The 24,566-nt window shown below is 36.9% G+C and overlaps 1 protein-coding gene across 1 annotated transcript; it reads left to right on the forward strand.

Moving 5' to 3' along the window:
* Positions 1-224: 224 nt before the first annotated feature.
* On the forward strand, positions 225-23,814 carry LOC124378330 (complement C3-like). The gene is made up of 41 exons (XM_046837926.1): positions 225-377; positions 1,731-1,926; positions 2,426-2,594; positions 3,319-3,395; positions 3,590-3,678; positions 3,798-3,880; positions 3,974-4,061; positions 4,590-4,692; positions 6,217-6,337; positions 6,504-6,619; positions 6,752-6,910; positions 8,228-8,425; positions 8,583-8,771; positions 8,906-9,064; positions 9,244-9,373; positions 9,767-9,838; positions 10,403-10,594; positions 12,188-12,302; positions 12,395-12,486; positions 12,615-12,754; positions 12,994-13,200; positions 13,423-13,486; positions 13,597-13,683; positions 15,403-15,606; positions 16,569-16,644; positions 16,741-16,900; positions 16,997-17,092; positions 17,203-17,353; positions 17,431-17,594; positions 17,825-17,983; positions 18,220-18,279; positions 18,373-18,463; positions 18,567-18,615; positions 19,093-19,183; positions 19,289-19,378; positions 19,467-19,572; positions 21,777-21,872; positions 22,058-22,138; positions 22,560-22,643; positions 23,283-23,418; positions 23,529-23,814. The coding sequence occupies exons 1-41, from the start codon at positions 307-309 to the stop codon at positions 23,668-23,670; spliced, it is 4,953 nt and encodes a 1,650-aa protein (XP_046693882.1). The 5' UTR covers positions 225-306; the 3' UTR covers positions 23,671-23,814.
* Positions 23,815-24,566: the final 752 nt, after the last annotated feature.

Consider the following 24,566-nt stretch of genomic DNA (forward strand, 5'->3'; position numbering starts at 1 on the left):
TGTGTGTGTGTGTGTGTGTGTTTAAACTATTGCGCAATATAATACAGAGCAGGAGCAGTGAGGAGTAAACTTCGGGATCGCAGCTTATCTGTAAAGTTTGTTTTTTCGATTCTGTTGAAACACCCCCTCCTCCCCATGTCAGGGTTTCATAATCAAAGTGATTACATGAAGTGGAAGAGGAGTTCTGCAGTGTGTGTGTGTGTGTGTGTGTGTGTGTGTGTGTGTGTGTGTGTGTGTGTGTCTATAAAAGCTGGGGTACTGCTCACTAATACACTTCCTCAGACAGAACCAGGACCAGCAGGCAGGATGCGTGTGGACCTGGTGTGGCTGACGGCTGCACTTCTCTCCTTCCCTCTCATCACACTATGTGAGCCTCTGTGAGTACACACACACACACACACACACACACACACACACACACACACACACACACACACACATATTATTCTTTACTGTGTATTTGTCTTTTTTTCACATTTAGTGTGTGTGTGCTAATATAGGTATTCTTCAAACAGTGATCACGCAGCATCACGTGTCCTCGCTCATGCTCCCTGTGAAACATCTGCATTGCTTTCACACATTTAGGGATATTTATATTTATATATACATATATGTGTGTGCATATAAGTGCTTTGTTTTATTGGTTGTAGTTGAATTTAAATGCATAACTTTACAATGCACTGGAAGACAAATGTATATTTTTTATGTCTTTTAAAAAAAATTGTAACAGATGTAGATAATAAAAAAGATTTTACAAACTAAAACGTATACAGTTAAACTGCTGTTTAGATTGCAGGAGACGGTCTGAGAAAAGCCAATGACCTGCTGTGATGGAAAGGCAAGTGTAAATAAGCCCCGCCTACCCTGATGGCTTTCGTCAGAAGGTTGCAAAATCTAACCCTTCGCACAAGTTTAGATTTTATTGGTGTATAAGTTCTGTCGCTGCAAGGATCTCTGGTTCCCTTCTGACTGTTATTCACTTACTATATACCTATACAGAACACCGAACCCAGCCAGGCACAAAAGAAGTTTGTTCCCCAGGCAATCTGCCTCATGAACACCTAAACGCTCGTGTGCAATAAAAAAAAATATGTGCAATAACTTTTGAATAATTTATTTCTGTATTTTTCTGTGCAATAATACTTTTGAATTTGTCTTTAAAAAATGTGCCTTTTACATTTTTTTCTTTCTTATTTTATTTATCATTTGTAAAAAAAAAAAAAAAGTAATTAATTAATTCATAAAAAAAGCAACTGGAAGCTTTTGTCACCAAAACAAATAAGTACAAACATACCTGAATGATATAAAATTACACTTACATTTGTCTCTTTTATACAACTGAGCAGTTGTAGACCTGAGATCCAACAGTGGCAGGTTGGTCCTTGGAAAGATTCAGGGATCTGAAATTCAAACAACCTTCTGATTAGCATTCCAGGTTCTTACCCACTGAGCCACCACTTGCCACATTTCCACATCATGCAGTAAAACGGTGTTACACTCAATAAGCCATGAACACTGATTGACCTGAACACAACTAGTTGTGTTCCTCCCAGCACCTTTCTCCCAACCAATGACAATCTATTGACACTGACCATGGTGTACAGTAAGCAAACTGAAAGGTTGATGTGAAAGATGAAATCGCATCAAATGACTATCCATATTTAAACTCCAGTTTTTAAAAAATGTTTATATTAAAAGTGTCCAAACTTTATCTTTTTTTCTCTGCACAGGAACGTGTTGTTGGCCCCCAACCTGCTGCGCGTGGGTACCGACGAGAAGGTGTTTGTGGAGGCTCAGGATTATCGTGGAGGTGATCTCCAAGTGAGGATCAGCATCAAGAACTATCCACAGAAAACGACGGAATTCATATCGGCAACCACCACCCTCACTAAGGCCAAAAACTTCCAGTCTGAGGTTAAAATAAAGGTGGGTTCTCAGGACCAGTAATATCCCATCAATAATTAATGAACATATTGTCCAAGCTTCCGATAAATAAACAAAAAAAAAATGAATAGAAAAACAAACAAGTAATTTCTCAGGAGTGTTAACACAGGCCTCCTAAAATCACTTCTATGGTCACCTTTTTTATTTCTTTAATTATAAGCAATCTTATGAACAATATTAGGCCCATTCGTTGAATTTTGACAATAAAATAGAATTGACAGTATAAACATATATGTGAAATATGAGAATGAATAACTCCTTTTATTATATTCGTTAATTAGATAAGTGATCACTGTTAAAAAGATATATAAAATTAAAAAACCCACAGATTCCAAATTATTTATTATTTATTTTATAAATGATCGCTTTTGACCTGAAATTTGGGTTTTATATGAAAGCATAAAAATATTTTTGAAAAAAAATACAAATTTCTAATTTTGTGGAGCAGATTATTGATTCCTTTTATTCTTCTGTGGTTCAGATTCCCGACAATAAGGGTTTCTTTAGCGATGACCCTCTTGAGAAGCAGTACGTGTACCTTCAGGCTCAGTTTCCTTCCAGCTTGCTGGAGAAAGTGGTGTTGGTGTCCTTTCTATCTGGGTTTATATTTGTTCAAACTGACAAGAGCATCTACACACCTGGAACAACAGGTAAAATTAACTGGATTCAGGAATGTAAATGAACATGTTAGGTTTCTTCAGGAAACAGCTGCTGTCAGATATCAAATTTGTCTTGAACACTATGAAAATGAACTGACACGTGACGAAAAGTTTGTTTCGATTATAACGAATTAAAGAGAAACAACAAAAAAACAGTATAGCTTTATATATTTAAATTCTATATTTATATACACAGTATATTCCTCGATTCACCCAGTTCTCAGTGCAGAAATAATATCCAGAGAGTGAAAGAGGGAGTTTTTTTTAACATTTTATTCTCGAGTTTGCCAAATGCATCTTCTGCCTCAAGCCGGTAAATCACCGTTTTCACCATATAAGTTATACCACATGCTGCAAAACTCCCCCATGGAGCTCAGGAAGGTCAAATGTGTTTAATTGCTGTCTCACTCTGGATGGAACTGGAACTGGATGTTACATGGTGTTTATAAGCAGAACATTCATATAGATTCAACTGACAAACGCTAACTACCTGCCTTTTTAACGCTCTGAACTGGTGCCTGAACTTCCAGCCAATCACAATCCACTATTCACATCTGAACTTCCAGCCAATCACAAAACACTATTCACACTTGAACTTCCAACCAGTCCCAATCCACTATTTACTTGAACTTCCAGCCAATCGCAATCCATTCCTCACACTCATCAGAGTATAAATGTGTATATGAAGCAAATTAAAGGGGTCTTTGTGTCTCAGTTTATTTCAGGGTCTTCTCATTGAGTCCTGAACTGATCCCTGCTGACCAGCCCGGAGGAGTGGATGTGGACATCATAGTAAGTGCTCAAATAAAAACACTTTTATAACATATTTAAGGCATTTAACTGTGAGCCAGAATGCTGTATCTTAGGATTTTCTCTTCTGCTACTCCATCTATTACATATTTACTGGAGAATTTTAGTGTTTGGTGACTGATGCTAAAATGTCACTTCTTGAATCACCATTCTTTTCTTTTCTCCTCCCCACCAAGAATCCTCATGGAATCCCAATCAAAAGGGAAACCTTGCACCCAAAGCAAGGGTTCGTAAAAGGAGAATACAAAATCCCCGAAGTCGTGAAGTCAGTCCACAGCATCAATACTTACAAAACATTACTAAATAAAATATCTGCACTTTAAGAGAAACGATCTATCAGTTTTAATGTGAACCACGCTTTCTTTCCCTCTTTCTTTTCTACAGATTTGGGATATGGTCTATAGCAGCACAGTATAAAAACACCCCACAGAAGAATTTCACTGCTGAATTTGAAGTTAAAGAATACGGTACGATTATTATTTTTGGTAACTCCCTACTGTTGATGTTTCCACACACACACACCTGTTAAACACACGCTAAAAAGTTCCTTTTTTTTGCAGTGCTTCCAAGCTTTGAGGTAGCATTAAAACCATCCAAGGCTTTTTTCTATGTGGATGATGAGCAGTTTGGGGTAGAAATCACTGCTAAGTAAGTAGAACATGTCAAAGACAATCTAAAAACAATGTAATGAATGGAGATTGTTTTAAAAGTAGATGTAGTGAGTGGAGTCACACTCCAAGCAGTTTGGAGTGTGCTTGTGGAGATTTATGTGAGATTTAATTCAGCCACAAGGGTGTCAGTAAAGTCAGGTATTAATGTAGGTGAAGTGAGGAGGTCTTGGATGCAGTCATCATCTCGAAGGTGTTTAATAAGGTTTAGATCTCTTTAGCAGGAGAACCATGTAAAGCAGATCTTTATAGCGCTGGCTTTGTGCACGGAGACATTTTCAGGCTGGAACAGGTTTGGGTCTCCTAGTTCAAGTAAAAAAAATATTAAATTCTACCATATCCAGAGCCATCATATACACTTGTGTGCCTCCAAGTTTTTGCTAACAGTTTAAAGAAAAAGCAGATATGGCAGTAAAAGTCCATAAAGTACTTTATAATAAACTACTTTTGTCCATATATATATATATTCTTCTATGTGCATGATGGAACTTTTGTGATTTATATAAAGGTACCTGTTTGGAAAAAATGTGGACGGTGTTGCATTTGTGGTGTTTGGAGTGAGGAAGGATGATAAAAAGATCCCCCTGCCTGGTTCCTTAAGCAGAGAAACGGTATGATACACAAAATTTTTCACCTCAAAATCATCACTGATTCAGCAACACACGTCTGTTAATCATCTGTACATTTTAAACACAAAATGATCTACTTCACTCCAGTTCATAACTGGACTTAACTGAAGATGAAAGCAGAGTTTGTGTGTTTTGTATCTAGTAGGGGTGTAACTGTACATGTATTCATACCGTCATTGTTCGGAACAGGGCTTTCGGTTCGTACACTCACGTGTACCGAATGCATGCAATCATTTTTACATGCGGAACATAGTAAGAATCTGAGTTTTCTCAGGAACTTATTAAGTGCCGGACCTCAAGTTGGTTTAGTCTCCGCCTCGCACTATGAGCGAATTTATTTTCTCCTTCTGAACATAAAAACATACACAACAATGCCAGGCGTATAAAATAAAAAAAAAACAGTTAGCGCAGTGTAAATGCATGCGCAATTGTTTTTCCGCATGCATGAACACACTGAAGAATCGATATCGCTAGCCGCTAATCAGGAAGTTAGTAGCTAACGCTATCACTACAGAGGCAAGATTTATTATTTTTTGTCACAGATATAGTTATATAAAGGATACAACTGGAAAATGAAATGAAAAGTAAAAAAAAATTAAAATCTTAAATCCATTGCGCTAGAAAAAGGGAAAAAACCTGACAATTCAACATATCAAGGGAGTGATAATGCATGTGTGAATGCATGACAGCTGAAAGGAATGAAGATGTTTGTCTGCTAAAATAAATATATATGTATAAAACACACACACTTACATACATGCCTGTATATGCCCTAACAAATGTAACTAATTACATTTTCTTTTTTTTTTATTTATTTAATTTGTGACAATTTCATTGATTTCTCAATTGAATTCAAATAATAAAAAGTGTAGTGCATTTTATTTATTCTATGTTCTTTTTTATAAAATATTATTGTATATAGTATAAACAAGCAGGCATTTCATTTAAAACTGTTTTAAAAATTTAAACTTTTGATGTTAATAATAATGAATTATTGGTCGTTTTTTATTTATTAATAAGTGTGCCTGTGGTATAAAAAACATTTAACTTTGTCCGTCTGAGGGTTTTGGAGTTCTTCGTGACTTTAAACGTCCTTCACTCATACTGCCGAATCATCAAAAGTAATGCACTTTACCCAAAAACCTTGACAAACCTCATTAAGGGGGTAAACAAGACAAACGTCTGACCGCAGTAAAGTATGAATAAATGAGAACAGCCTCATAGACCGATAGTTTCGGCCGTGTAGTGTTGTTTTGTATCATGTATAAATTAAATACCATCGCAACAGCTGCAATCTTTGACCTTCTAGAATGTTTCAATTAAATTAAAAGCCACTCCCTTCTGTAAAAACTGCTACATCCAACCTTTAGCATTATTTCACAATATGGCAGGAGCTGAATGTTTTTATGTCTGTTATGAACACATGATCTGTCCCATTCGGAATAATAATAAAGTCTTCCTATTTGGGTTATAATGCTTACCTGTGGTATTGTATGTTGTATGTAGATCACTAATGGAGTGGGACGTGCAGTACTCACTAAAGCCAAGATTCAGCAGTCCATCCAAAATATTAATGACCTAGAGGGAGGCTCTTTGTTCATATCAGTCAGTGTTTTAACTCAGACTGGTAAGTGCCAATAAGTGTGTATGTGTGTGTGTGTGTGTGTGTGTGTGTGTGTGTGTGTGTGTGTGTGTGTGTGTGTGTTTTGTACTAATTCTACATTTCTACATTTGCACATTAAATCATTCCATGTGTTTCCTTTCATATCATTTAATCATGAACAATATTCCAGGTAGTGAAATGGTTGAAGCAGAAAGGGGGGGCATTCAAATTGTGAAATCACCCTACACCATCGAGTTCAAGAAAACACCCAAATACTTCCACCCTGGAATGTCTTTCGATGTTGCGGTAAGGAGATTTGGAGCGTGTGATAAAAATTCATTGCTTGTCTGAAATTTTCTAAATGTCAGTGGATCAGTACCTGAGTGAGTGATCCGTTATTTAAAATGTCATCTGTATGTCTGACCCGGATTTAAAAAGGTTTATGTGACCAATCCGGACCAGTCTCCTGCTGAAGATGTGGATGTGGTCATCAAGGTCGATCAGGATCAGCGTGAAGTGAAGGGACGGACTAAAAGTAACGGCATGGCCAAGGTCATAGTGAACACCCAGGGAGGATGGAACACTGTAGACATCACTGTAAGTCACGTCAGAGATGGTTTATGGACCTGTGTGAAGAATGAATTGTACAGCAATAGGATTGATATGGAAACAATATTCAAATAATGCCATTTTCTTTACATGACTAAAATCAATGCATTAGAGCTTACTGTAGTGTTGGCAGTGATGGGTCATCGGGAACAGCATGGCCTTCTCTGCTGGCCTAAACTCTGTAAAAATCACTGACTTACATTTCAATATATTTTTTCCCATGGATATGTATTTAATTATTATCAATAGTCTTTTCTCTTCATTTCATAAAATCTCTCTATATTTCATATAGTGTCTGTTTAGGTTAGAGTTTCTATCCAATCAGATTCCAGCCATCACGGGTTTTCGGGGGGTGAAAGGATTCTGCCTTGAGGCGTCTGTAGCAAACTGCGCAATCTCAAATATATTCATGTGGATTTAATAGCTGTTTATTTTCATTCCACAATGACTAAAAGATGAGAAGGAATTCATTTGCTTGCCTATAGACTTTCAAGGACATTTACAAGGTGGACTTTTCAAGAAAAGCGAGACGTCATTAGGAAAGGTCGACCAAGACAGTTCAAAACAAAAGCATTTATACTATGTTTTTCTTTTCTGTTGAATGTGCACAAAAACATACAATTTGCCTATATTTGAAAACTGTAATGCACAAAAAGAATGCAGAAAAATGCAGGGAAACCCCAAAATCATTTTATGAGGTTAATATCGATGGAGCCAACAGGAAGGAGGAAAAGAGGAGGAGGTTTATGGATGTGGTGAAGGAAGACATGCAGGTAGTTGGTGTGAAAGAGGCAGATGAAGAGGACAGAGTAGTATGGAGACGGATGATCCGCTGTGGCGACCCCCAATGGGAGCAGCCAAATGAAGGAGAAGAAGAAGAAGAATATCGATGAAAAGCGATGATGTATGTGGTGGTGCAGCTGTGACTACATTGAAAGGGAAATTGTTATATTGAGTTCATTGGGTTTCTTGTTTTTCTAGTTCGTTTCTCTATAAAATTGATTGTTTCTATTGACGTGGCTTCATAACGTTGGCATTAAAAGGTGAAAACAGTTTGATTCCTCCCAAGGTTTCTCACCACTGTCAACTTTGCCTCATTCCTTAGGCATAAATGTTGAAATATTGAAACAATCTTTTCTGTTTTCTGTCCAAATGCTTGTGTGAATGTCATTTTTAAAAGCACAATACAAATTGAATTGAGTTGAATTGACTTGTTTAGCTAGTGGTTTGGGAGCAGATGTGCATTTTTGAAAGCAGTGAAGCACACTGGACATTTCAACTAAAATGGTTGTGCTGTGTAACCAGGCAAGGACCGATGACCCAGGCATATCAGCTGAAAGACAAGCTCAGAACAAGATGATAGCTGAGGCTTACACTACCAAAGGAGGCTCCGGGAATTACCTACATATAAGTGCTGATTCTGCAGAACTGCAAATTAACGATGAGACAAAATTCCAGCTGAACTTCAAAAGCAGTGTTCAAGATCAAGACCTCACTTATCTGGTTGGTATCTCTCACATGTTAAATATGATTTTGTGATGCAGATTTAAGGGCTTCTGTTTACAACTACTATTAATATAATACTAATACTACTACTAATAATAATGATAATGATGATGATTATTATCACAAAATGTAAAATAATTTTGGTGTTTGTCAGATTCTTAGTAAAGGACAGATTGTGAAAGCAGAGAGATATAACAGAAAAGGGCAGTCACTGATAAGTCTGTCAGAAAGGATCACCAAGGACTTGGTTCCCTCATTTCGACTGGTGGCTTATTACCACGTTGGAGCTGAAATCGTATCAGACTCGATCTGGGTTGACGTAAAGGACACGTGCATGGGAACGGTAGGCAGTCTGCTTTTTTTCCACTTAACTAGTTGGCTAGTGTGCCATTATTTTCCACCATTTGCTACAAGCTCAGTCATTTTTCCAGACAATTAAAATTAAATGGATATATTTCTTATCCTATGTAAACATAGCTGAAACTGAGTGTAAAGGACAAACCCGATGGCAAGATATACGAGCCTGGTGATGAATTTGATCTGGTAGTTACTGGAGATCCGAGTGCTAAGGTTGGTCTGGTCGCTGTGGATAAGGGTGTCTTTGTCCTCAACAAGAACAGACTCACGCAGTCCAAGGTGAGTGATACCCTGAGCTGTTAGAGTTTAAAATTCTCTGGTCTTTTTAATCATGTATGTTGTGGCTTTATATTTGGTTCACTCAGTCATTCGGTTGCTATTGGGACCTGCTCCAATGTTGTTAAAGAATAGATATTGTACATAATTATAGCACCATTCCTTTCTTTTTCCATCAACAGATCTGGAACCTTATAGAGAATTATGACACGGGCTGTACAGCAGGCAGTGGGAAAGACAGCATGGGGGTTTTCTACGATGCAGGACTTTTGGTTCAGTCTGATAAAGCAGGAGGCACCAAGGAAAGAACAGGTGAAGCAGATATTTTATTAATAGAATTAATGAGTATTTAATCAGCAAGTGGATACAATGAAAGATTGCTTCATGTCCCATTACACCAAGTCGCAAAGTGATCCATTTTGCTTGCTTATTTGCTCAGTTTACTGCTACAGTTACTGTTGCTGAACGAGTTTTCACACTTTATAGTTGTCGTCAAGGTTAATAACACCAACGAAAACTAAAACCATCAGTAAAAAAAAACAGCAGCTAATGACATTCACCTGCAATGCAAAAGAAACCTAAACAACATTTTATAGAATTGAGTTTATATTTTCTATATTATATTTTCTCCTGTTATTTATATATACACCTAGTAAATCTCTTTAAAATATGCTAAATAAAACAATCCTTTCTTTTTTTTAATAGATAATCAATGTCCCAAGCCACCAAAGAGAAAACGGAGAGCAGAGACTCTTGTAGAAATCACCCAAACATTGGGTAAGAAGAAGACCTACTTTCTTTCACCAATGTATTGTATGTGATTGTATGATTGTTAATCAAATGAATAGAAAAAGAACAGTATTTTGCAATGTACTTCAATGTTAACAGAACCTTAGTGCACAATCACACCCAGAGAGAAAGAGTTCCATATGATACCTTCAATTTACACAAGGTTTAGTTACTAGTTATTTAAGAGATATAATAAAGCTGTTGGAGTTAAACTCCTAGTGCTGTTTGTTCTCATTTGAACGTTCTCCAGTTCATCAAATGCATCAGGCAGTTTATCAAAATGACTGTATATATATATATATATATATATATATATATATATATATATATATATATATATATATATATATATAACCATATAAATTACACCACACACAAAAATCCTTCCAGAACTCAGAAAGGTTAGGACCTTAGGATCTGGAGCTAGATTTCACTATGATTACAGGTATTTATAAGCAGTGCATTTACTTAGAACACTACTGCAAACTACCAGTGTGTTCAATGCATTGAAACTTTTAACTGTGGATCTTCATTTCTGCCCTCTTTTTCAAGTTGGTAAATATAAAGATGATCTGAAGAAATGCTGTACAGATGGAATTAGGCCGAACAGGCTGGGTTACACATGCGAACGGAGATCTGCGTTTATTGTGGAAGGTCCAGAGTGCATCAAAGCTTTCCTAGACTGCTGTAAAGAGATCCAATCCCGCAAGGATAAGCAAAGTCATTTGTTGCATCTGGCTCGCAGTAAGTATCCTTTTATTGTTATCATTATCGTCATCACTAATATTATTAAAACCTACATTTAAAATGTTGCACAACTCTATGATCCATCACTGCAGTGTTGGTTTTTGAAGTCAGTTAATTCATTAAATTGTTATTATTCTGGAGTGTTTTAGTCGTCCAGACACCCATTTTTTTCAGCCTTGGGCCCTCAGGTAGCACTGCATTTAAACCATAAAACAATTTGCCATGTCATCCACAAATCTCTATCATGCAAAAAAGAGGGCATGCATGAACATGATCGAGAAACACTGCCATCCTTTCTGGTCCAAAGCTCATTTAAAATAAACTAAGGCAAAGTGGAAAACAGTCCTGTGGTCAGATGAATCTAAATGTTTATTTCCTTTTGGAAACCATGGAGTCCTCCAGACTAAAGAGGAGAGGGATAATCCAACTTGTTATCAGCGCCCAGTTCAAAAAGTGACAGCTTTGATTGTATAGGAGTGCATTAGTACCTGTGGAATAGGCCGCTTGCACATTCGGTAAAGTTCCATCAAGGCTGAACAGCATACACCAGTGTTAGAGCAACAAATGCTTCCATCCAGAAAATGAGAAAGACAGCAAGACAATGCTAACTGGACACTGCATCTTTTACAATAGCATGACTTTGTAGTAAAAGTCTGGCCTGCCTGCAGTCTAGACCTTTCGCTATTTAAAAACAATTGGGGCATCATGAAAAGAAAACCACAACAATATAACAAACAAACACCCAGAACTATTAAGCAAGTAGACTTCTGTAGACACAATGTTACCCTCCCCAAAAGTCAGCAACTGATCTCCTCAGTTCCCAGATGGTCTTTTTTGAGAGGTGTTGCAGCCATCGAATTCGAAATGACCTTTTTTCCTTAAAATGGTACAAATTCTCAGTATACAGTCACAATATGTTTTTAAATAAAATATGGATTTCTGAGATTTGCAAATAATTGCATTTTGTTTCTATTTACATTTTACACAAGGTCCCAACTTTTTTTGAAAATTGGGGTTGTAACATAAGTAGCGAGTCCAGTGCTTTAATACGGTTTAAAACAAGCCAATAGTGTATCCATGGTCTTTGTTTATGCCTGTATCATCATGTTATTTGGGCAACTAAATGGAAAATGTAATTAACGTCTTCAGTAAAGTCCAAAAATCCTTCACAAGTAGTGCCCACCGTATGCTGCATTAAGTCCCAACAATAATAGTTGCAAGTTATAATTAAATGTGTCATAAAAAATGTTTATAATAAAAAAATTATAAATATATAATTAATATAATTATAAATATATTATAAATATAATATTTATAATACAAACATTAATTATAATAATATAGTAATTCATATATAATAATTATATATATATATATATATATATATATATATATATATATATATATATATATATATATATATATATATATATATATATATATATATATATAAACAGATCCACACTAGCAAATAAGCAAATGATAACAATATTTTAAGCTATTGAATCTGACTTGCTTTATTTCTTGATAAACCAATGTTTGCGACTTTGATCTCCCTAAAGCATAATTTTCAAATCCACATGTGTCCAGGTGACAACAATGATGATGATTTCATAAGCTCTGATGAAATTGTCACCCGGACGCAGTTCCCCGAAAGCTGGCTTTGGGAGGATATAAACCTGCCAGCCTGCTCAGGAAACCAATGGTAAATGAAACAATCCAAGATTTATCTAGTCTAGCATTCTGGAGCTTAATGGAAGCACGGGTCTAACTCTGCTGTTTGGATTTTTATTGTAGTACCACAACAAGCGTCACTATGGGAACAAACTATCTAAAAGACTCTATTACAACATGGCAACTTTTAGCCATCAGTCTGTCTAAGACACACGGTCAGTGCTGCGTCTTCTCACTTGAAAATCTCTTGATGTGATACGATGTCTAAAAATCTGAACTCGACACATGTAATAACTTGCATATTACTGAATATTCACACGCTCTTATTTATCTATCTCTGTAGGTATCTGTGTGGCTGATCCCTTTGAAATAACAGTAGCAAAGGATTTCTTTGTGGATCTTAAGTTACCTTACTCAGCAGTACACAATGAACAAGTTGAAATCAAAGCGATTCTGTATAACTTCTCCAATAAACTACAGAAGGTAATTTTACCAATCAGCTCCATTTAAGTATTTGTAGTGTACAGCAACACTGTGATGTCATGTGGTTTCTATAGTTTCCTCGTATCTCACAACATGTCTGGTAGAATGACTGACTATGCTAAATGTCCTGTGTGTCCTTTGATGGATTAGCATCATTTCCTCTGTCTATTTCTGCTTCATGCCTGGTCCTTCTTGAACAGGTTCTGAGGACATACTGTCTTACTTCTTGTGCCCAACAGGTGCGTGTGGAATTCTTTGAGACGGATCATATTTGCAGTGCGGCCAGCAAAAAGAAGAAATACCGTACCATAGTTAATGTAGACCCCAAATCCAGCAGATCTGTCCCATTTGTGATTATTCCTATGAAAATTGGGGAACACCATATAGAGGTGCAGGCTGCAAGTTCATCATATCATGATGGAGTAAGGAGAACCCTGAAGGTGGTGGTGAGTATCAACCATGTTTATATCAGTGATCATTCCAGACAACCCTAACAAGCTGTATTTAAAAAAAAATCTGTAGCCAGAGAAGACTAAGAATACAATATGATAAAACTTTATATACATTCAATACAACAAGACAATGTGCAGTCGAATGCCATGCTTAGATCCAACATAAGGTCCCTACACATGTCTTAAACTGTTGCTTTGTTTTTTTTTCCTGCTCAGTCCGAGGGCGTGTTAACTGAACTGTTAGAAGTAAATACGGAACTAAATCCCTCTCAAGCACCTGGTGAGATTTTTTTTATATTCACTATCTAAATAACAGCAAATACCTCATGTCTGATTTCTTCACTTATTTCATTTAATTAATTTAATTAATTTAATTTGTTGTGGTAAAAGGTGGAGTTCAAGTCCTGCAGTTGAGGAGTGAGGTTCCAAATGGACAGGTTCCCAACACTGATGCACATACTTACATCACTGTGGCCGGTAAGAAGAAAATCAAACACATCAATATAAACTAATATATGTTTTTATTTTTTATTCTTTTTATTGTTATCCCTAACAGAAAATCAAATAATGTGTGATAAGAGAACATTCTAATCAAGCTTGCATTAATGGGCCAGATCCTGCAGGACCAACATTAAAGATCTAAGAAGTTGTTATCTCAGTGTCTGAACTATTTTTATTTGTAATGACCTGCAGAAAAGGTTTAAACAAACAATGATGAATAATCATAAAATCATAATCATCGATTAATGTATACAATCGAGCATTTGATTGTTATGGGTCTTGTATGAAGGACCCAGAAGTGGCAAATTGGTAATGCTGGAATTTCACTTCATGTTACACTGACTGTTTATTTGCTTTTGTTTTCTGAACAAATTGAACAAAGTGAAGCTGATTCAGGGCATCAACAAATATGCAAAAGTTGCATTGTGTCATGTCATATTGACATATTATCTAAATCTAATCTGTCCATTGCCATATTGCCTGAAATCTACATGCCGCCAATTGACACTTAAAAAAAAAAAAAAAAATGTAAGGACAGACAAACAAATGTTGTAGTTAAAACTTTGACAAAATGTTTTTTTTGGTTTTTTGAGGGTAAAAAAATAAATATTTTACAGTAGATACTGTTGACAGGGATTGTAATCTTTATACTTTATACTTTATACTTTATACTAAAGTTCATTTCCTTTACTGTGCAGTAACACACTTAAATTGCTAAGTACCACAGCATCTGTCATCATATTATGTTAGCTACAAAGTTTTCACACAATCCGGATATGGAATTCGGTAGACAAACAATGTCTAACTAGGGGCTTTGATTCTGCATTTGACCAGATAATTTAAATGGGGCAGTCCTTCATTTTCTGCTTCTTGTAAAATTGCAAAAGGTATTTTTCAGTAGTTGGAGATTTCTTTCGTTCATCCCAGAGCAGATCAACAGGATTTATGTGCGGTGACTGGACAGGCCATTTCATGGCAGATAACACTCCAGTCGACAGTTTACTGTCTGATAAATGCTTGCAGAGCTTAGAAGTACACTTCGGCTCATTGTCTCGTTGTATGTTGAAGTTGATTCCAGTTAGCCACAATCCAGAGGGAATCGCATGCTGTAGAAGTATGGAGTGGTAGCCATGTTGGTTCATGTTAGGTTTGTCTCGTCCCACCCATCCTACTCGTTCTTGTTTAGTTTCTCCAATACGGACCCGGGAATATCAGTCACACAGACATCAGGACGTGTATGAAAGATTTCCAAAGTTTAATAATAGAGATAATGCTTACATAAACCTTTATGATGACAGTCGCAGCATGTCAATATGCCAGGAAATGTAAGAAGAAGAAATCGCACAAACTCGGTAAATTACTCCTGGTACCTGAATAAGTGATTTGGAATATTACCATTAACAGTTCAGTATTCATTTCTCCATTCAACCTACATGCATAGTATAAACAGAAACTTGACATAGCTGCATTAATTTCATTCTAAACTGTTAGTGCCTAATGTGACAGATTGATTACCACTGTTTAATTACTTAGTTTGTTGCATATAAACAAAATTAACATTTATGTGTCTTTTCAAAAATGATAAAAGACTAGGTGTTTTCAAACATTTGACAGGACCAGTAGGTACAGACTAAATAAGGGTTTCCTGCTTGGCCATCTTAATAACAATCTTACTATTCATATGTTTATCTGTAGGTCAGGAGGTGAGTCAGACGATCGAGCAAGCCATCAGTGGAGACTTTATGGGGCGCCTGATTGTACAGCCATGTGGCTGTGGAGAACAAACCATGATCTATATGACTCTGCCCCTTATTGCCACACACTACTTAGATACCACCAAGCAGTGGGAACAAGTTGGCTTGAGTCGGCGTAATGAGGCTATCCAACACATCTTAACAGGTGAGAAAACTCTCTTCAAAATACTCTTAACCAAATGTCTATGGTATAGTCAGGTCTAAACACAAATCTTAATTTTTTTTTATAAGACAGTACAAGGCTATTTTACATTGACAGTAGATATAGTTACAATCAATCAGCACAACTAACTGGAAAAATATTAAATGAATATTACTAAATAATATTGCGCCCCAGTTTTGTTCTGCTTTGCAAAATCTTCACAAACTTTCAATAAAGGGTCCACAATTTGAAAAATCGAATGCAAGTATAGATTCCAGCATTATATAACAATATTAATTCCAATATACTTTAGGAGGTCACCGAGCGTCAGTCTTGAAACTGAGAGGCCTTTGGAAGTGATGATGCATTTAATTTTAGAGCTTTTGGTTAGCTTTTAATAAAATTAGTTTAATGTTTTTAATAGTTTCTAATTACCAGTGTTTGGTCTTCAGAGCCAGCTAGGCCTTCTCTGCTGAACTAAACTCTAACATTGTGAATGAAGATCAGCCAAAATACTTGACAACTGTTCTTTAGTTTTTTTACCAATTTATACTTTTGAGGTTTTTTTTTCTTTCCTGTCGAATTTGCACAAAAACAGACAATTTGCTTTTATGTCAAATCCTCAGGAAAATCGTAACGCAGGAAAAAATCCACAGAAATCCCAGAGTTGTTATATGAGATTAATACTGATGCGTCTGCTAGAGATGATGTATGTGGGCAGTGCAGCTGTGGCTACAATGAAAGCAACTTCATGTTTTAGTAATGCATTCATTCTCAGTGCATGAGATACCTGTCTGTGATGCAGATAATGATTTAGGTAGTGAAGGCCATGGAAAGAAATGCACAGTCTGCTACTGCTAATCACAATGTGGCTTTATGCTTGTACCAGGATTTATGTCCTGAAACAAAGTTATTTGCACTGGAAATGATCAAGAAAATGATCATTTTTTCTCTTCCTCTCTTAGGATACACACGAGAACTTACATACCGTAAACCTGATGGTTCTTATGCAGCATGGCTAAACAGACCTAGCAGCACATGGTAAAAGAGAGCGATACAATTTTGTTTGATGGCTGAATGTTGAACAACATTTGATCGCTGGTCATTTCTTGACTGCTTGTTTTCTCTGTGGTAAAGGTTGACAGCATATGTGGCCAAAGTCTTTGCTATGGCCAGTGACCTCATAAGCATACAAGAAGATGTCCTGTGCAGCGCCATCAAGTGGTTGATTCTGAATGTACAGATGCCAGATGGCACATTTATAGAAAAAGCTCCAGTGGTCCATTCAGAAATGGTTGTAAGTTGGGCTGAAATTTGTTTTCCGTATAAAATGTACAAGAAACCACAAAACCACTGTTTCTGTGAAAGCTGTGTGATTCTTCTGTGATTTCAGGGTGATGTGCGAGGTAAGGATTCTGATGCATCTCTGACAGCATTTGTCTTGATTGCTCTGCAAGAAGGAAACCATCTCTGTGCCAAAACAGTCGGAGTAAGTCAACTTTTGTCTATATATGTTATATTTTTATATAAGTTACAGCTCGAAATGTACAAAAATGTGGACCAGCTTTTGTATAATTTTTGCTTTCTCTTTTCATTTAGAGTCTTCAAGATGCTTCCAATAAGGCCTTAGGTTATTTGGAAAGAAGGCTCCCCTCCTTGAGCAATCCATATGCAATTGCGATGACTTCCTATGCCTTGGCAAATGCTGGAAAGTTGAACAAAGATCGCCTGCTGCAGGCTTCCTCTGACGGTCAGAAACTTGTAAATTCCTACGAATTAAATTTTTAAAGAAGCACATTTTAATTTCTTTCTATTTCTTGTTAACAGATGGTACTTACTGGCAGGTTGCTGGAGGACATCACTTCTCCCTGGAGGCAACAGCATATGCCTTGCTGGCTCTGGTAAAAGCTAAGGAATTTGATACAGCAGGAAGACCTGTTAGATGGCTCAACAGGCAGAGCAGCTCTTATGGAGGTCACGGCACCACTCAAGTGCGTTGACAAGTCGTTTTTATATGCTGAACATTATCAGTTGTATGTTTTTAATCGAAATGGATTGTGAAGCAATACTTTGTGTTCTGTCTGCAACTTTAACAATCCTGGGGTCATGCATGTTATTTTTACTGTGGAATTTCAAGTCGAAATTTCAATTAACAATTTAGTCATTCAATCAAATTGATCTGAGGTTGTACCGAATCATCTCTGCTATTTGTATCATCTAGTCAACCATCATGGTGTTCCAAGCAGTGGCTGAGTACTATAAGCAAGTAAGGGGTCAACAGAAAACAAGCTTGGATGTAGAAGTGAAAGCAAGTGGACGAAGTTACTCTGTCAACTGGATTTTCAATAGCAGAAGTTCACATCTTACACGCTCAGACAAGGTATTTTCTTTTTTCAGAATTTCTGTTTATTATGCTTTTGTTTATTTGAGCAGATATTAGAAATAATTATTTATATAATAATTATTGTTTCCTTATTGTAAAGATTCCCTAGCTTGCTTGCTACTACTAATGATTTCTTTTCTTGGATAAACTAGGGTTTAGCCTAGATTGTTGTTGTCCTTTATCAAGGTGAAATGTAGACCTAACAGAACTTTTGTGTGCCTGAAATTTTACAGGTTCAGCTCAAGCAAGAATTTAATGTTACTGCTAAAGGAAACGGTGCTGGAGTTCTCAAAGTGAGTGCTCATGGATACTACAAAATCCTTTGTTTTTATTACAAATACTACTACTAATAATAATGCTAACAATAATAATTCTCCTTTTTATAGGTAATGACAATTTATTATGCTAGACCCATAGAAAAGAAGACTGACTGCAAAAAATACACCGTTTCTGTTGAAATGAAGAGAGAAGCAAAGAGTAAGATGTACCTATTTTTTTTTTAATCTCAGTGTTTAACTTCATTTCCATATTTTATGAAATATCCCTATGAAAATTTGTCTGCTCTGATATTTCTCTTTAGCATCGTACAAAGATGCAGAAGAAAGTTACGAGCTCACCATCGACCTCCTGTAAGTACATGGCAAAATAAAGGGCATCAAATATGTAATATATTTAAATTATTTATTACATAAACTAAAAATAGACTAATAGTAATAATTACTGAAAAATAAAAACCAAAATGGAAATGATTTCAAAATCTTTTTCTTCTTCTTCCTGCTGCTCCCGTTAGCCGTCGCCACAGCGAATCATCCAGCTAGTCCCCATATACCAAATGTCCCTCCTCGGCACATGTCCAAACCATCTCAATCGTGCCTACTTTATCTTTACAACATCTTACATGCGCTGTTTCTCTAATAAACTCAGTTCTAATCCTGTCCATCTTATCAATCCCAACGAAAATCTCAGCATCAAAATGATTTCAAAATGATTTCAATTATATAAATCAAACTGAAGCAAAAAGTTTTGAACCACTGTTCAGAAGCAATTTTTGTAAAACTGTAATAAGCCGGATATGCATGAATGCACTGTTTATCACATCGTTTCAGATATAAAGACCCGAACAGAGATGCCACTATGACTATTTTGGACATCGGCTTGCTGACCGGGTTTGTGGTGGATAAAAGTGATCTGACAGACGTAAGCAAAATCTAGTAGACACCTACAAACAGTTCTGTACAATGAACTTTAATTATATTTGACAGAAGACCATGTCTGATTACTGTTTTATACTCATCATCTCAGCTGACCAGTGGGAATGACAAATACATCCAGAAGTGGGAGATGGACAAGGAACTTTCTGAACGTGGCTCCCTCATCATTTATTTAGATAAGGTATGTTTAATATGTTTTAGTTTTTATGGTTGAAGTGTGAAAATGCATTGAAGTCTCTTTGTTGACACTGATCTTTCTCTCTTCTCAGGTATCACACACTGTTCCGGACAGAATTGCTTTCAGAATGCACAAGATGAACAAAGTAGATATGCTTCAACCTGCAGCTGTCAGTGTGTACGAGTACTACTCTCCAGGTAAAGAGTGTGTACACATTGGAGCAGCAAGATTTTGAAAAACCATACACGATATGTAAAAGTCCCTGAAAATTTATCCCAAGAATGCAAAGACTAGCAAGTAAACTGGAGAAACACTTCCTCTCTATTAACAACTTTAAAAGATAAAAAAAAAAAAAAACTTCTATTAACATATATCACCTGATCTATGTTGTGAATATATTAAGAAATGTGTTAATTTTGGGGCAGGCAGCCCATAATTAATCCAGAATATTGAGGTACAGTTAGGAAAATAAGTATTGCTGCTATTTTGCAAGTTCTCCCACTTAGAAATCATGGAGGGGTGCACTGTGTCCACTGTGAGAGACAAAATCTAAAAAAACAAATCCAGAAATCACAATGTATGATTTTTTAACTATTTATTTGTATGATACAGCTGCAAATAAGTATTTGAACACCTGAGAAAGTCAATGTTAATATTTGGTACAGTAGCCTTTGTTTGCAATTACAGAGGTCAAACGTTTCCTTTAGTTTTTTACCAGGTTTGCACACACTGCAGGAGGGATTTTGGCCCACTCCTCCACACAGATCTTCTCTAGATCAGTCAGGTTTCTGGCCTGTCGCTGAGAAACACGGAGTTTGAGCTCCCTCCAAAGATTCTCTATTGGGTTTAGGTCTGGAGACTGGCTAGGCCACGCCAGAACCTTGATATGCTTCTTACAGAGCCACTCCTTGGTTATCCTGGCTGTGTGCTTCGGGTCATTGTCATGTTGGAAGACCCAGCCTCGACCCATCTTCAATGCTCTAACTGAGGGAAGAAGGTTGTTCCCCAAAATCTCTCAATACATGGCCCCGGTCATCCTCTCCTTAATACAGTGCAGTCGCCCTGTCCCATTTGCAGAAAAACACCCCAAAGATGATGCTACCACCCCATGCTTCACAGTAGGGATGGTGTTCTTGGATGGTACTCATCATTCTTCTTCCTCCAAACACGTTTAGTGAAATTATGACCCAAAAGTTCTATTTTGGTCTCATCTGACCACATGACTTTCTCCCATGACTCCTCTGGATCATCCAAATGGTCATTGGCAAACTTAAGACGTGCCTGGACATGTGCTGGTTTAAGCAGTGGAACCTTCCGTGCCATGCATGATTTCAAACCATGACGTCTTAGTGTATTACCAACAGTAACCTTTGAAATGGTGGTCCCAGCTCTTTTCAGGTCATTGGCCAGCTCCTTCCGTGTAGTTCTGGGCTGATTTCTCACCTTCCTTAGGATCATTGAGACCCCACGAGGTGAGATCTTGCATGGAGCCCCAGTCTGAGGGAGATTGACAGTCATGTTTAGCTTCTTCCATTTTCTAATGATTGCTCCAACAGTGGACCTTTTTTCACCAAGCTGCTTGGCAATTTCCCTGGAGCTCTTTCCAGCCTTGTGGAGGTGTACAATTTTGTCTCTAGTGTCTTCGGACAGCTCTTTGGTCTTGGCCATGTTAGTAGTTGGATTCTTACTGATTGTATGGGGTGGACAGGTGTCTTTATGCAGCTAACGACCTCAAACAGGTGCATCTAATTTAGAATAATAAATGTAGTGGAGGTGGACATTTTAAAGCAGACTAACAGGTCTTTGAGGGTCAGAATTCTAGCTGATAGACAGGTGTTCAAATACTTATTTGCAGTTGTATCATACAAATAAATAGTTTAAAAATCATATATTGTGATTTCTGGATTTTTTTTTTTTTAGAGTATGTCTCTCACAGTGGACATGCACCTACGATGACAATGTCAGACCCCTCCATGATTTCTAAGTGGGAGAACTTGCAAAATAGCAGGGTGTTCAAATACAAATTTTCCTTACTGTAACAGGTTACAGTCAAACCAGTTGGGCATGCCCACTGCTGGCAAACTGTATAAGTGCAAGCAGAAGCAATAATTTGCTGCTTTACTTGTGTATACAGATTTTTTTTCCTCAGAGTTCTCCATATCAATTGCCTTCCGTGGTGTAATTTACCTTACAAGTGCCTCAAAATCACGTTTCAATTTTAGACACCGCTTTTTCCCGATGCACACCACAAACAGTTGCATGCCCAGTCTATTTTTTTTTCTGCTCTCTGACGATGCACTAAAACATGTTTTTTTTATACCTTTATAAAACCCTTGTGACAGGCGTGTTTGCGATACTCTGGTAAAATCGCCATTCATATGAGCCTTTGTGTTGTTTGTAGGCGAACGTTGTGTGAAATACTATCATCCTGTAAAGAAAGAAGGAGCCCTGAGCAGATTGTGCAGTAGTCAGGAGGGTCTTTGCGAATGTGCTGAAGGTACACACATTTACACCTGAATAGAAACTAATATGAACTAAACATAAAAATGGGGAATTATATATGATATCACTCAAATTCAAAAGAAACTCGCAATATTAATTTTTGCATTTGATCAAAATTTATAGTAATCGATTTTCTTTTATTTGCCATTCATTCAAAAATTTCTATATTCCCTCATACAGAAAACTGCAGCATCCAAAAGAAACTGAATATTAAAGACAAAGAGCGGGAGCTGAAAGCCTGTGAAGCCGGCATTGATTATGGTAAGAAACGCCGACTCTGCACACGCTGCACACCACACACATTCCACCCTCACCCTATTCGTGCAACGATAGAATAGCCTTTATTTGTCACATATACATTACAGCACAGTGAAATTTGTTCTTTGCATATCCCAGCTTGCTCAGAAGCTGGGGTCAGAGTGCAGGGTCGGGCCATGATACAGTGCCCCTTAAGCACAGAGGGTTAAGGGCCTTGCTTAAGGGCCGAAGAGTCGCAGCTTTGCAATACCGGGGCTTGAATCCCTGACCTTCCGATCAGTAACCCAGCACCTTAACCACTGAGATACCATCCCCCGTTCCAGATATAATCAACTGAATCTCTGTTATATATGAGTAGCAGATGAGCAGCATCAAAATCAAAGTAAAAATATTAATAGTATTGTTTTTGTGGGTGTGTTTGCAGTTTACAAAGTCAAAGTAAAGGCAATGGACCTGAACCCAAGCACAGATTTCTATGACATGGAGATTGAAGAGGTCCTGAAAGAAGGTAGGTCTTACTGTTCATCTGCATGACAGTAAAATAAACCAGTAGACATGATGTCATTGTTTGTATGTAACAAAATAAATAATAATAAAAAAATGAACAGAGGTTTTTATTGCAAGCAAATTATATAATACAAGTTCACTATATATTTACTTTTAAAAATGATTCATTTACGTACCCTAACGTTTAATTCCCCCACAGTTTTGGTTTGTGATAAGTAACAGAGCTACAGAGTCGGCTAAAATAGATGGTTTTCTTATCCTCTGTTGTTGAAAGTTACTGAGGTGGTCTTTAAAATTGCATTATGCTATTGCCATATAAGCATAATAGAATTATGGGGCTATCAGACCTTATCAATGCAGATCTCTCCACAAAAGAGCCTAAACGTGTGCTCTTTGTGTAATTTACCTCTTTAACTCTTAGGCCTTCTGGGGTACAAACAGTGATTTAGCATGTAGCATTACATCCACTATTGCATGTTGAGGAAAAAAGCTATTAAATATGTGTAAATAAAAACGTGGCTCCTTTGCATAAACTGACAGCAACTGATGGTTAGAATGAAGAAAAAAGAAAAACAGTCAGGCTAGGGAAGTTCCAGCATGTTAAAATGACAAATTCACATGTCTGTGGTTTGTTCTACAGGTTCTGACCATGATGTAGCTAAAAAACAGAGGACCTTCATGGGTCATGCTAATTGCAGAGGTGCTTTCAATTTCGTGGTCGACAAGAGCTATCTCATCATGGGCCAAAGTTCTAAACTACCAAAGGAAGACAACAAGTAGGTTAACTTGTCAGCAAAACACAAATATCAGTGTTTTTTCAATGCTGATAATCATCTGTAATGTGTGTGATTGGGAACTCATTTGTGTTGCTTGTTGATGTTGTCAGGCTGCTGTATATCCTGGATGAGCAGACATGGATCGAATACTGGCCCACGAATGAAGAGGGGCAAACTAAGGAATATGAAGAGAATTACCTTGGCATTGCTGCACTGAATCAAGCCCTTTCTGACTTTGGATGCACTACATAAAAAATAAAATTCGCAACATTATTTTCTATGTGATGTAACATTAAATTTGATCTTTTCACAACCCAGCCTAGCATGAATCCTAAAATGTACAAGCTTTCTTTGACTTCTAAAAAGAGAACATTAAATGAATCTGCTTTCCTGTGATACCGCTGCATGTCTGCTGAATTAGATATACCAAATATCATACCTTTTTCATAATTAATACTGCTTGATTCTTTTATTTGGTAATAGAAAAAATAGTCCTTTCAGAATATGTGATTTGTATTTACTATGATGATTCAGGTTCTTATGCTATCTTGCAACCTTGCTAACTTATTCTGCAAGTACGAAGGATGCTGCCAGCTCATTGTCATTGTGTTAAAACAGAAACCGGATCGATAATTGATAACATCTTTTCAGTGAGAATCATCAAAATATTTCACTACAATGAATAATATTAAAAAAGGATGTAGCATTTGTCACTCAGAAGTATGGCCATTAAATTAATCTTTGTCATTTGTACACACACACACACACACACAAACACACTTTTAAATCTACACAAATATGTTAGCTAGCTGGCTATTTTACAGGGAAACTCTCTCAGCAGCAAGAACTGATAACATTAGCAAAAGTTGGTTAACTGGTTAACTTACCTGATCTCCATGGGACAAAAAGAAAAATATAATTTGAGTTTTCTACCAGTATATGTCAATCACAGTTAGTTTGGGGCAATATTTATAAGTTCCAACTTATTTGAATAGGTAATTCAATGACGGATAGTTTTCTCTTCAGAAGAAAGTCGAGCAGCCGCCATCCTCTCTCCTGAGTAACATTAGCATTTTTTTCCATAATGTGGCTGCATATTAACCTTACTACAGAACTAATTAAGTCTCACTGGCCCATTAAAAACAAGC

This window comes from Silurus meridionalis, chromosome 24 (genome assembly GCF_014805685.1).
Source record: "Silurus meridionalis isolate SWU-2019-XX chromosome 24, ASM1480568v1, whole genome shotgun sequence".
NCBI classification, from domain to species: Eukaryota; Metazoa; Chordata; class Actinopteri; order Siluriformes; family Siluridae; genus Silurus; species Silurus meridionalis.

Excerpts from the sequence above, each read along its gene's own strand:
- LOC124378330 (XM_046837926.1), top strand. The coding sequence starts at position 307 with ATGCGTGTGGACCTGGTGTGGCTGACGGCTGCACTTCTCTCCTTCCCT. Across the intron at positions 1,927-2,425 it reads AGTCTGAGGTTAAAATAAAG|ATTCCCGACAATAAGGGTTT; the intron begins GTGGGTTCTCAG and ends TCTGTGGTTCAG. Across the intron at positions 9,839-10,402 it reads AGAAATCACCCAAACATTGG|TTGGTAAATATAAAGATGAT; the intron begins GTAAGAAGAAGA and ends CTCTTTTTCAAG.